The 14,464-nt window shown below is 39.0% G+C and overlaps 2 protein-coding genes across 2 annotated transcripts in view; one reads left to right on the forward strand and one right to left on the reverse strand.

Moving 5' to 3' along the window:
- The window catches only part of rhbdf1a (rhomboid 5 homolog 1a (Drosophila)), a 43,541-nt gene extending 39,610 nt beyond the window's left edge, over positions 1-3,931 (reverse strand). The window contains exon 1 of the mRNA XM_033970739.2: positions 3,581-3,931. The gene's annotated coding sequence lies outside the window, so the exon portion shown is untranslated. The remainder of the gene's footprint in view (positions 1-3,580) is intronic.
- A 7,417-nt stretch (positions 3,932-11,348) lies between these two features.
- mpg (N-methylpurine DNA glycosylase) lies at positions 11,349-14,387 on the forward strand. The gene is made up of 3 exons (XM_033971046.2): positions 11,349-11,666; positions 12,073-12,277; positions 12,838-14,387. The coding sequence occupies exons 1-3, from the start codon at positions 11,445-11,447 to the stop codon at positions 13,260-13,262; spliced, it is 852 nt and encodes a 283-aa protein (XP_033826937.1). The 5' UTR covers positions 11,349-11,444; the 3' UTR covers positions 13,263-14,387.
- Positions 14,388-14,464: the final 77 nt, after the last annotated feature.

Genomic DNA, 14,464 nt, shown 5'->3' on the forward strand with positions numbered 1-14,464 from the left:
GAGCGGCAGCCTTGGGTTATTTAACAGCGTATAATCTCCACACATGGAAGAGTTCAGGCCAACAGCGCTCTTTTCATGTGCCGTCAAGACGAATGTGTAAAATGACCCACAATCACAAAGAGCACATCTGTAAAGGGATGGACACATTTTTAGATAGAAAATTTACAGGAAACATGGTGGCTTTGTGTTTTGTTAACTGTCTGTCATCTCATCATCAGAGGATCAAAGAGAATTCATTCCTGGTTGATTGCTGTGTCCTGTGGATGGAGATAGACCCCACAGCAACATCTTGAAGTGATTAGGGCACATTTGGTGCCATAGGGAAGCGTGTGCGCCTGTTTGACTTGCCTTTGGTTTGAATTAAGTTTGACAATGTGAACACCCACACCTGCTTTGTAGTCCTTTGAAGTGAACAACCTTTGCGTAGGAGTCAGAAAAATTTACAAATTTTTTCCTCATATGGAACAAAGTTGATTTTTTTATCCAGTGTAGATTTTTGTATGTCTTATTAAAAACAAATAACCATGGTTTTCAATATGAATTTCTTAAACATAGACACAATAGCTATTTATTACAAATTTTCTCCAAACCACATGCTTTAAGAGAACTCTAAATTAAATTGTCTCAATTAAAATGTGACTTTTTGCACAGTCCTATGTGGAATATTTGTGAAACTCAGTGCACGTGGGCCAGACAAAGAGATACAGACAGATACCACACCATGAGTCAAAGTAAAGTCCCTCAAAAACGTCACGCACCACCACGATGCCAGTTAGTCAACACATGCACAGCCCCCTGGGATGGTCCACCTGCTTCAGCTCTCTAGAATACCCAAGCCTGCATTCAAGCTAATAAACTTTAATGCTGCACAATATAACCTGCATGTTTACAGCAGTTAATGCATTATAGGCAAAAGCAAAATGACCAAATGTAAAATAAAGAGGTAATATTGATGGGATATTTGACCTAGAAGTCATCAAGTCTTTTAGTTTATTTCAATTCTTTTACTAGGAATTGTTATTTTTGTTCCAGGTTTTGAGAGGGACAGCAAGTGCCCATCACATTAGGAGTGAAATTGTTCTGATGTTTCAATTGACTGTTGTGATGTTTTAGAATTGACTGAAGCAGCGATTGTTTAAACATTTAAAAACTTAATTCATTACACAGCTCAACTTTGTACTATAGTGAAATTCTGACCACCAACAAAACATAACTTTAACACCGTTTTGACAAGTGATTTCAGCTACATACAGAATAGTATCTTTATTACATATTAAAACATCTTCAAATCAGCCTCGTCGCCATAATATTGTGTCTCCTAATGTCCTTTGTTGTTTTAATTGCTTCACTATATCCTTGGGTGTCTTGAAAATTGCCAACAAACTAAATTAATTATTAATAAATTGCATGTTTTTCCATATTATGCAACTAAGGCAAAACAGTGTACAACTCTTGCCTGTGTCTCCGGGTGGACTTGGATTTAAACTGGAGATGGTTCTCCTTTATCAGTCAGATTACATCACCTCCAGCCATGATGATACCCCACTCTCCCCATGTGACAGGCTTTCACTGTGGGCACAAAACCAGGCCATGTGCTCCAATGTCCCTTCTGCCAAAATAACTCAGCAGTTTCTAATACAGTAAGTGTACGGTTTCACTCCATGTATTGTACTTAGGTCAAGCATTTCATAGGACAATGAGATCTGATAAAAGTACTGGGGTTTTTTGGACTTCAGATGAGTCAGTTTACGAAGAGGTAGTCCCATGTGTCCAACACATTCAAGGCCTTTTGTGACGGTCATGAGTCACTTTGAATCATAGTGCGTGTGTTTTTTCACCCAAAGGAGGGGGGATACTCTTGTTTACCCAGAGTGCAATCATAGACTGTATATATAAATGGACATAGCAAACCCTCTGCATTCCAAATAGGAAGTGGATACTGGTGCACTTCCGGCTCCATCGACTCTGGCTCCAGTTCACTTTCTATTGAAAAGCCGATCTCTGTGTAACTGCTGGTGTGAGCCTTGTCATTTTGGTCTTAAAATGTTCATATTGACTCACTCTACATCATCCTGGTATTTTTATTTTGTTGTTTTGTCCATGAACATTAATAATGGACAAATCAGGTTCTTTCTTTTCCAGAGGCTGATCCCACGGGTTTGTTCAGGATTGGCTCTTTGGTTGCTATGAAACTCACGGTCAGAATTCAAAATAGGAAACTTCGCCCCTTTAACTGCTATCCTCGATGAGCTTCATTTGGCTGAAGACATACGCTATGGCTGACATCACATTCCCGTAGTCTACTTCTTTATACAGTCTATGGGTGCAATGCAGGGAAATTGCCTTCCAAAAGTCATGTGTATAGAGAGCATGTAGTGACAGGACACCACTCAAGGCCACAAATTTTTAACTACTGCTCCCCTGCTAGAAACATAGGGACAAAATCCGGCCATCATGTCAAAACTAGGACTAAAATAAGGAACTACTAAAGGAAGAACTGCCCAGGTCAGGACCGAACATGGACTGAAGTGAACCAATACAAACCAAGTCTGAATCAAATTAGCTCCAAAGTTAAACCAATAAAACCAAACTCAACTACTATTAACCAATTTGACCACCACCAAACAAACATAAGCAGGAGGGGTGAAGTGTCTTGCCCAGGAACACAACAACAGCACGCACCAGATGGAATATCACCAGCCTTCGAGTAGGTGGGCGAGCATTGTAGCCACTAAGCCACTACCACCCACAAAAAAGCCACACTGAACAAGGACTGAACCAGCAGCAAAACAAGTCCAAGTCTAGTTCTAAACCAGGTCTAAGCCAGAACTAAATCCCTGTATACGCCACCAGCAGCGCCGGCAACATACCTTAGGCTAAATTATGTCATTGTGGTGTGGTCAGAAACAGGAAGTGCGACACCCTGTTGTTTTAGATTCATAGAAACACATGTGGGCCTTGGTCTTCTTACACGGATGCTCAGAGATGGTGGGAGGTGATGAATTAGAAGTGTGAAAAAATTGCATGACTGAAACACATGTGACCAACTGCATTATTTAAAAACATTTTCAAAAAAGTTGTGTCCTGAAATCTCCTGATTTCCTCATCTAACCTTATATCTAATGTATAAAACTGGCACCAGGCTGTGTAATAAATTGTTAAAGGCTATGTTATGAATGAATTGGCTCATGTTCAAAAGTATGTAGAGTATGGCTGTGTCTCATTGGTCTATTTTGAGTGCAAATGGTAAGGTATGCCACACACTGGGTAATGACAGGGCCTGGGCTAGACTTTTAATTGCCACATTTTTACTATAAGGATCCAGAGCAGTGCATGAAACATAGACATAAGATTTTAAGACAACATGCTTTCTTATTAGTACACTGTAAACCTTTCAATGACACATAAGTCACAGGGAATTCATTCTGCAACTCGTAGTAAGAGCTTATCCTTCTAGATCACGACGTTTGAGCGCTTCCTCCGCGGATCCTGCCTGCTGCCTGCTCGCCTGGCTTCCGTATGGGCGACCACACGGGAGAGAGACAGTGCAATCACGATACACAGTCATGTCACAACTTACCCTTTTCACCAGCCGCTCTCGTGTTCTCCAACTGTGAAAAAATCCCGTTTGAATGAATTTCCGCAGGTAGCTCTATCAATGATTGGTCACATCATGCTGACAGCGATGGCACAGTACATTACGCGCGTATTTTTTTTCCTTTCCTTGATTATTTTTCTGTTCCAAAACGCAGTGTTACATTTGGTCTGTTTCAATTATAGCAGTAGCCGGTGCGGTCCTGCGTGTTGGAGCCGAAGTGCGCTTTTCCTCCTGCGGTCACAGCATTCCCACACTCCTCCATGGATCGAGCCGGGCTAAGTTTTCTTCTGCCGGTTGTAGCCTGGTTCAGTTTGCGGAGAGGCAGCCCCGCCCTGTGGAGAAGGGGCTGTGGAAACGGAGAGCTCTGGCCAATGGCTGTACGCAGGGAGGCTCTGCTTCCCGGGGATCACGCCATGATTTACGCATGGTTTACGCCGGTGACTAAGCGATATCCTCACAGTGTAGTCCATCCAAGAGGAAGACACCGGTAACCTTTTTGTTATTCTACAAACACAGAGTCCTTTTAGGTGTCTTTAGAGAAAGTAGCCCACTGTAGAGGCGCGCATGGCTGAGGACACACATTCACTGCGTGGGTCCAGTGTCCAGGAGAATGGCACTGCAGACAACCCAGGGAAATTCTGTAGACTACATGAAAATCTAATTGAAAATAAGAAATTAAGTAGGCTATAAGCTGCTGTTGAAAGTTATCATCCCCAGTTTAACGTATAGTCAGTGTGTTTTTATCATTACATCCTAATTAACCTAACCTAACAACCTAGTAGGTCTATTTATTTAAGGATACCCTCTCTCTCTTTTTAAGGGGTCCTAGAAAGCTACTAGTTTCAAAAGTTGGCCAGAGTAGTGTGGGATTTATTACAGATGTTTAACTCAGGGATAGGCTGGCCTACAGAAGCCTTTTCAATCATTTTCATCAGATCTCAGTGCCTTGGCAAATGTTCATTTCATATTGTAAAACATTTAATCACTCGGCCTTGAGGAACAAATTTCGTTCTGTCATGTGTTTTTCTCACAAATAAAGAGCCTTGAACCTTGAAATTAGCCTAGTACATAAATGTGTAATTAACAGAATTAGAATAACATGAAATCCAAACAAGAGCCATATTAAAGTTCAAAAGCCACCGATTCACTCTACATGGGACCAGCAAGGTTTAATCAAATTACTTGTCATTGCCCTCAAGTAATTATATAGAAAAACATTACCACAAAGAGAGGCGGCATGTTTTCAGATACTTATGAAACACAAAGGAAATCTGAGCCACAATCACATGATAAAATAGCAGTTTGGAGAAGTGATTACTGTGCCAAATGCCTGAAAGCAAAAAGGACTGTAACCACAAAAGATTTGGTAATCAAGCTGAAGAGAATGCATTTTCACTTTGAAAGGAAAACTGAACAATTCAAATATTTTACTTTCTTTACGGTAATGGACAAATAGATAGGTGTAGGCAAATTTACCATGAAGCCTCTTATGTTTTGGCCAACATATAGACTTCAGTGGTAAAGAGTTTTATAATGGTGGTTGTTGGATAATGATTTAAATGCCTTTACACCAGACCTAACCTCGGTGAGTAGACTACCTTAGCACAAGATCCAAGGCACCAAAATGACCAAATCTGATTCATGAATTACAAAGTAACATGCCTTAATAGTGACGCAGAACAAAACCACAATATTCTGCCTATTATGTGAAGTCCATATTTTCTGCTCAAATCAGTGAGTATCTACATTGTGAGCGCTCCACATTGGGTCATATGAGTCTGAGGTCTGGTCTGCTGATGTCAAGTGAGGCCCATTTCACTTAGCCAAAACAATGTCTTCTCTGCACTCTAACCATATCTGCACAGTTTCTGCTCAAAGTATTTAGCATTCATTTTTACACAGAAGAAAATTGGAAGATGTTTTTGCACATGTTGATTTTGTGTGTCAAATAACTTAAAAGGAATTGCTCAGGTTTAGTTTGAAGTCTTTCGGACCAGATTCTTCGTTTGGTAATTGGTCACATTTATATATTGCGTTTTTCCACCTTGAAGGCACTCAATGCCTGTTACATCAAGAAACTACTTTCCAATTCACACACACATTCATACACCAGTGTATGCAGACACTGGGGACAAGGTAGAGTAAGTGTCTTGCTCAAGGACACAATGACAGCATTCATCTGTAGGAGTTTGAATTGCACCACCAAGCTATGGACCGGTGGATCTGGCTGCTCAACCCATCCATCCATTTTCTTCCGCTTATCTGGGGCTGGGGTGCGGAGGCAGCAGTCTAAGCAGGGACTCCCGGACTTCCTTCACCCCAGACACGTCCTCCAGCTCCTCCGGTGGGACCCCAAGTTGTTCCCAGGCCAGCCTAGAGACATAATCCCTCCAGCGTGTTCTGGGTCGGCCTCCTCCCAGTGGGACATGCGCAGAACACCTCCCTAGGATGGCATCCAGGAGGAACATTCCGCCATAGACATAGCCTACACGCAGAACCCTCCTGCGTGATGTCACTGCAAAGTATCAGTACTTGAGCATATCTAGGAGCACTGTTTCTACCATTACAACATAGGTTCATTGCAGCTATTAAAATAAAGCAAATATTCTTATTCACTTACACTTGTGTCTAACAGCATTTATACCTGAACATCTCATCTCTGTCCTATGTTTACACCTCCAAAAAAGGACCAGTGTTGTCAGTGGTATATTAAGCATACTTAAAATAAATATGCCTAGCCTTTACACCATAATAAAAAAAGCCATTACATTGGATTCCATCTTGTCTACAGCACAGACGCTGGTCCAGCTGGGACTCCTTCTAAATTATGGGAGACAGAAGTTTGTGGGGTGTTGAAAAGGGGCAGTACACAGACACTTCTCCTCAGATGAGGTTTCAGGATAAATGAGATTCAAGTTCCTGTTAAAACACAACTTATTAGTGGTTACTTTGAACTATTGCATAATTAATACTCTAAATTAAAGGTTGAGGTCTTGAAGGGTAACATAGTCTTGTGGTTAATACTTTGTTGCTGTATAGGCCTAATGTAGAACTTTACACTACACATCCTCATTTACACTACTATATACAAGGGATGTCAAGGTTAATTGCTTGAGCAAAGAATTAAACAAATAATAATAATACTTATCGTGTTTTGTGGCAATTTCTACACTCTAGAAAAAAGAAAATGAAAAAATACAAAGGCCTTTTTATCACAATAACTTTTTTGCTTCTGAAAGTTTGAAAATATGACAATGAATTTATTTCATGACTTAAATATAGCTACTTTTATTCCTCAGGATTAATTAACACTAACGTAACCAACCAAACAAATCACTTTGCTTACTTAAAACCAAGAAAATGAATGAATAGAAATCTTCACAAAAGTTTTCTCTCCCAAGAAGGGTCCTGTGTCCACCTGCATGACGAATGGCCATCCAACATGACAAGCCATTTTCAAAGACATGCTCTTAAATTAAATTGAGAGGTTGTATTTTCATCACGGGAATGAGATTACCTAAACACACCTTTGACATACTCATGCTATGGAAGAACTGCTTGGGGGTCTGTGGCTAGTCCCTGATCGATATAGCATGAAGTATGAGTAATTGGTTAAATCTTCCCCTGGGACTGACACAAGTTGAAGCTCCAGGGCAGGCGCAGCAGTTAGGAAGTGACACGGGACCTGTAGGAGTGCTCGTGGTTCCCTTAAATCCAATCCATCAGGCGCAGATAAAAGGGGTCAGAGCAAAGCTAATATTTAACCCAACCACCACTGTCATAAACACTTTCCTCTTTCAGACAATTTGTGGCTGGTGAAGCGTTCTTTTGACATTGTATACACCAGAAAAAACTTCAAAAGATTTTCTCAAACATGCCACTTTGTAAGAAAAACACTTTGGGTTTTATTTGCTGACAGACCATAGTGTCGAGGGGAAGGTAACTCACTGCTGCTAAAGACCAAAGCAGATGACAACTGGTAAAAAGAGCATTGACTTAGTAGATTTATGTTGAAATCTATGTTTGACTAAAGTGTTGTCTCTTGCAGGTGTGAGCAGAGACAAGGACGCTGTTGTCAAAGGTGGGTTGTGAAAGGTCAGGTGAGCATAAAGACATCAATAAAGCACACAGCTAAGGCCTGGGGAGCAGTTAAAATGATCTTCTAAAACAGTCCTCACATTGTATTTGTATGAAGCACACAGGACAAGCTAAGAGCAAGAGTAAACAAAGAAGAGTTCAACTTTAAATCAGGAATAATAGGTTGCATTCATGTGACATCACAACGTTCTAGGTCTAGGTTTTCATAATAGCTAAAAAAAAAAATATAATAATAATAATAATAATAATAACAATAATAATAATAATAACATGGCAAGCTTGTGGAGCCAATCCCTAACAAATAATTCATGTGACATCACAACACTGTAGAATCCACTAAGCTGGAAGTCTGTAATTATTAGACCAATCCACATGAAACTAAAACTGGCATAAAGTTCAAATTATTTTTTCAGAATAACTTCAGAAAGGACCAAAGATGTGACTGTTGTCAGTTGACATTAATATGGCAAGTGTATAGAGCCAGTCCCTAACACATAATGATACTGTTCAACATTTGTGTACATTAAGTTTGGATGTTTCCACCAAAAGCAGTAAATCTCTCATAGAGTTACATAGGCCCCTGTCCTCCATCTGAAATGTTGATTCTAGGATGTGAAATTCTAGGATGTGAACTCAACCTATTGCATACAGTCAAATCAGCCATATAGATAAGATAATAGGACACATCCCGGGCTCTCAAAAACTGAGGCTGGTTTGTCTCTAGTTTTAAACACAAACTCCAGCAGGTTGTTTCAACTCATGATCTTGTTAACACTCTCACTCTTTTGTTTGCATTGAATGTTGACATGCTCTATGTATTATGTTTCTGTCTGTGATGTGTACAGTTGTGTGTATCTATGTTTTCCTGCTGAGGTGAGGTCTTGTTTGTGAATGAGAATTAGTTCTCAAACATTTTACTTTTTTTTTTTATGTAAAAAGTTTGTGAGATAGTCCAGGATAATTTCTGCCTGCTCACAGTCCACACCCGCCCTTCCCAGAGTGGTGCTGCAGGCGTTGGAGAAATGAAAGAACAGAATTCTCACTCTGCTGCCAGGTCTTTCAGGTAAGACAGAGAGCAGTGGACCAGTCTCTCCAGTGTCTTCATGAGATGGGACATCAGAGGCACTGGCCTGAAGCTGCTGAAGTCTGGTGTTCGGTGTCTTGTAGGATATTTACCGTATTATATCGTACGACCGTTTTGTTTCCAATAAGAACAGTAAATATCCAGCTTTACCATAAAAAAACAAAACAATGAACTCTCTGAACCCACGTATTTTTGCATCAGTAATTTTCTAGGACAAACCTGTGTGGTCTATCCTAAAGCTGTGCTCATCCTCAGTGGAGCTGACAATAGCAGCATGCACACATGGAATTATCTCTGTGTTTAGACCTGTGGCTTGGAGCCTAGACTCAAGTGTGGAAAATAAAAGACATGCCTCCATAAGGGTCACAGGATATGAACTCTAACGCCCTCTGCCCACGATGGGTGCCCAGTCACCTGCAGAACCTGCTGTAGACAAGACCAAATGAATCATTAATTATTAGACATTAACATTTCATAGGGCTATAGGCACAGTTAACTGAAACCTTTGAAACCACACATGAAATCTAGCATGAAAAAGAAAGCATACACTTGGATATGTGGTGTCTCTTTAAAACAGTAAAGATGAAATTGATGTGTTCAAGAAAGGATGCATTAAAATAAATAAATACATTTAAAAAATATATATGTTTATTTTTAAAAGTCATGGCAAAGAAACTGATAAAATATATAAATGAAACACTAATGGCCTATTTCAATCAGTCAGTTCAATTGGTAATTTACAGCATAAAATTCTGATTTATTATGAGGTTGTAAATCAATAAGGTATAACAACTGAGCATGTCAAGTGTTGCACTGTATTTCCTCACATATTTTGTCTACAATTATTATTCAGACTGTTATAACCTTTCTTCTTCGTGTTGTATTATTTGAGTTCTCTGTTAAAGTAAAACTTCCTCGTGGATTAATAAATTCGTTTACAACTGCTTATTCTGCAAATACCAGCAGATTATGTAAGCAAAGCAATAAACATGTTATTTTGGTGTATTTGTTTATTGGTCTGTAAAAGGAGTGAAATATGGCAGAGCTAGTCTGTCACTGTTGTGAAATCTAAGACATTACAAGATGTGTTATTTTTAGCAGCATTTAAAGTTTGTGAGCCATACTGAGCAGCTACTATGTTCCTCATCATTAAGCAATATGTTTTCACTGCATTATGGCCTGTCTGCTTAATACAATTGAGTTTGGTGTCCCACTGTTCCCTGTTTTGTATAGTGATCTCTGCTGTTGAAGAGTTGAGTTGAAAGTGGTCCAGAATTTATTTGGCCCAAGCTGCAAAGATTATCAGTGGGAGCAACAATAAGAGCTGGCTAGGCCTTGTATGCTCTCAAATGCTGCTGACGGGTAATACAAAAAGCCACATAGCAAACAACCATCTTCACCAGTCGGTCCAGCGGCCCAGGACTAAGTCAACACAAGCCATGCCAGGACTCCACAGCTCCACATGATCAGCAGATTTTAGTGCAATCTGTGTTGGAACCAGAGGACTAGAGTTTCTTTACAATAATAAAGAATGTGGATGTGCAGTTATTTTGTCTTGGCATCTAAAAATTGAATTATTTTAAGCTATTATTCTAGTCTATGTATCCAGCCTTAAGAATTAAGTGTGACAATAATAAATCTACCAATAAAGTCAATCAATCAACATACAGGCTATACAGCATCCATAAATGCAAAATCACAATATAAAGTTACATGGTACTACAGGATAGTTACATTCACCCCAGTGCTGCAGATGTTTAAAGTGGGAATTTTTATGGGACTTTTTATGCTGCTCAAGTAGATCCCATTTCCCTTCATCCACTGATATGGTGCCATTCCCAGCCCCCTCTCACACAGCACACAGAGAACTGCCACCTCCTGAGCACGCTACACGCTCTGGCATCTCTGCACTATATGTAGGAGAGAGGGAGGGAATAGTTGTCATCGCAGTGCAATGATTTGATTCACTGTTGGAAATTATCTTGCAACTGCAGTGCATGGGTATGATTTGAACATATAAGATATGAACACGCACAAATAATATTGCATTTTAATAATTTACTTATAAGTATGCTATTATTAGTCTGTTTCAAATAATAATGGGCATTTTTTTTATATTTATACAATATTTATAGCCTAATGCAGAAGACCCTCTAATGACAAATTTTGTGTTGTATGATGACCTCAAGGAGTATACATCAGCCTAAGGTTTTTCGGGGTCAAATAAGGCTACATTGAAGACAAGGAAAAAAGAGATAGGGAAAATAGTGACTCTAAACATAAACTGCATTTGGAACACAGCAAATCCATAGTTTATAAAGTTGCAGCGAGTAGCCTCAGCCTGAGTTTTCTCTCTGAGCCACACGCGCGGACCCTCTGCGCCCTGGGCCAAAAAAGGACTATAAATATAGTACATTCTTTATATAGGTAGGGCCACGGTAATTTATGCAGTAATTAAGATGAGATGAGGCGCTGAAAATCTCTTATTATACTTTTCCTTTTCCAGTGAAAAATAATGTGCGGTCCCTTTAAGACGATGTCAACAAACGAGTTTCTACTTCCTGTTAGCGTTAGCATCCAGTAACAACAGTAAGCAGCAGAGATATGACACTTTTCTGCTTTTATTACTAGTTTTACAGACGTGATTTCATGTTTTAAAGCAGTATGTCAAGTAGAAAGAGAAAGACACAATTAATATCAGAAGAAATTCATGGCAAAGTATTAAATGAGCACGGAAATTGCCCAGCTAAACACGAAAAGTCAAGTAAGGTTGTAAATGAGATCGAGCAAAGTCATTACTTTATCAAAAATAATCCAAAACTCAGATTAGGGGAGGATTTTTTCAAGCAACCATGCATCAGTTTGGCAAAAGCATTCCTCGGCAAGGTAAAGATTAACCTTTGTATTATTATACATTTTTTATATACAATATAATATATATACAATTTTTATATTGACTGATTGTTTTAAAACTCTCCATGGCCATAGTAATTTACCAAACGTCTATTTTTAGGAGAATATTTTAATTCACCACGAATTATGAAATTAATATTTTGAAATATGACACAGATTGATCCTTTTTTTTTTTACTAAAATAATACAGCCATAGTTTACATGTTAATAAATGTAGAATTCCACTAATTGAATATGCTTTGTTAACAACTTAAAATATGTATGTATATATAGCCTCCTATTTTACGCCTTGCTAGCAAAGACATATGAATTATGAATTGTGAGTGCAGTTGGTGTTGTAGGTTATGCATTAAACAGTAGTGTATGTTTACCCCTGCAGGTGTTGGTCCGCAGGTGTGCAGATGGAGTGGAGCTGCGAGGGAAGATTGTGGAAACTGAAGCATACCTTGGAGGTGAAGATAAAGCATCTCATTCAGCCGGAGGAAAGCGCACTGAGAGAAATACAGCCATGTTTATGAAGCCTGGGACTATCTATGTCTATCCCATCTACGGCATCTACCTCTGCATGAATGTATCCAGCGAGGGTAAAGTCATTCATTATTACCAAAACTGCGAAATGATTAAAGAGAATGGCTTATGTTGTCATTGCACAAGACAATACAATGCACAATATAATAACATACTCCGTGGAAATCAAATGTTTAGGCAAAACTTTAAACTTTACCCTATATGTGTTAGTTTTGCAGCCAAACACTATTTTTGGTGTAAAATTGGAATACAATTCTAAGTAAAACCTTATTTTCTTAAGGGCCAGAATAATACAGTAAATGATTAAAATGAGTGCAACTGCACCTTTATTTAACCTTAGGGAACAAGGCCTGGCTGGTCACACCAAAATGTTTGTTACTGGGGTTGTAAAGGATGGTAAGGTTTTTAGTACTGGTAGTAATATGTGCTGCGTACAGTAATGTGGGGGAATTCAGAGCCATAGGACCAACAAAAATTTATACTTAATTAAACATATCGCTTTCGTTATAATAATGCAGTTAGTGATGAGTCTTCTATATTTTAAAGAGCTGAAGAGGCTAATCAAAGTGAATTGTTGCTGATCGATAAATTACACACATTTTACATTGTTACATAGGAGAGGGTGCCGCTGTACTCCTAAGATCCCTGGAGCCTGTTCAGGGTCAGTCCGTCATGAGACAGCTGAGGACGGCAAAGCGCAAAGATGGAGCAAAACAACTGAAGGACAAAGAGCTGTGCAACGGTCCCTCAAAGCTTTGCCAAGCACTGGACATACCACGCTGCCTCGACCGCCGGGACCTGGCCTCAGACCCGGACATTTGGCTTGAGAGCGACCCCAATGCAGATCCAGAAGAAGTCAGCAATATTGTGTCAGCACCACGAATTGGTATTGAGTCACATGGGGAATGGGCTAAGAAGCCACTACGATATTACATTTTAGGCCACTCATGTGTCAGTGTAAGAAATAAAGATGCAGAAAGAAAGGTTGAATCTGAATTGATGAAGAATAATTTAGAATTGGAGTGTGATACAGGACAGTAGAAGGACAAAGAAATGCTCCCGAAAATGATTAACCATCTGTAAGCTGCAAGTGACATTGGAAAAAAGAAAATCTCCAAAATAGGACAGCTAAAAAGGGTTGTCCTATTTAAATTTTTTCTGTACACTTGCCTATATTGCAATGGTGCTCGTGAACTAAACCAGGACTAGAGCAGGACCAAATCAGGAATGCACCCTCTGAAACCCATAGATTATTTCAAATTATTTGTTACCAAATGTAGCAGTGCTTTCAAAGAAGTAAAACCTAAAATGAAACTCCCTTGCCTCCAGTGAGCAAAATGCATCTGTGTTTTTAATGAAAATCTCATTATGTGACTTCTTAGTGATTTCACAGATGTCTGGAAAGCTGTACTTCCTTCAAAGCCAATGCAACTTGTCTGATGTTGAGTATCTCTGCTTTTTCTGGGTCCTTGAGTCTCCACCTCTGGGATTCCTGGACAGAGGTCTGTTTGAGGTCTGGAATGGTCATTACTCGAAATGGTCTATTTGCTCTTTACAGTGTAATAACAACAGGGACAGTGACAAGTGTGGTCAAAATCTGCAGTTGTTTTTGTTTTGTTTTTTAAAGTAGGGTGTTTAGTACTAAATTATAACGTACATAGATCATAATTTAATATTTTGTTCACTCATCTATAAAGGTATAATAATAGAAACAGGTCCATCAACTTCCTGTCTGAAACTGCAGAACTGGCCCCACTGTTTCATAGTGGCATTTCACTATAGCAAGCAGTGGCTTTTGATTTACATGTTTTTTTTATTGTTGAAAATGGCTAGATGACATTTTTAAACCCATGTGTGACCCTGAATCTGAATTTCTATGTTAATAATGGCAAGTAAATGCAGAGCAGTGAGTGGGGATAGGGGGTAGGTGAAAAGTCTGAGTATTCAAGTCTTAAATGCAGGATAATACATGATTACTCAGACATTCATGAAATCACTCAAAATACAACTCTGAGTAAGTTAATGATGTGAGAAAACTATTATAGCACAATTCAACGTTAATATAAATCGATTTGATATAATATACAGCCTTTAAGTATGAATTAGACCTGAGACATGGCTGGTTTATACAAAATAATTTAATAGTGTAAATATTATTTGGCTCATAAAGACAATGTACATTTTAATACAAAATCATTATTGTTAATTTAAAATGTAAGGTAACATCAGGTGTCTCAGAAAGG

The sequence above is a fragment of the Periophthalmus magnuspinnatus genome, chromosome 8, assembly GCF_009829125.3.
Source record: "Periophthalmus magnuspinnatus isolate fPerMag1 chromosome 8, fPerMag1.2.pri, whole genome shotgun sequence".
In the NCBI taxonomy this organism is placed as follows: Eukaryota; Metazoa; Chordata; class Actinopteri; order Gobiiformes; family Gobiidae; genus Periophthalmus; species Periophthalmus magnuspinnatus.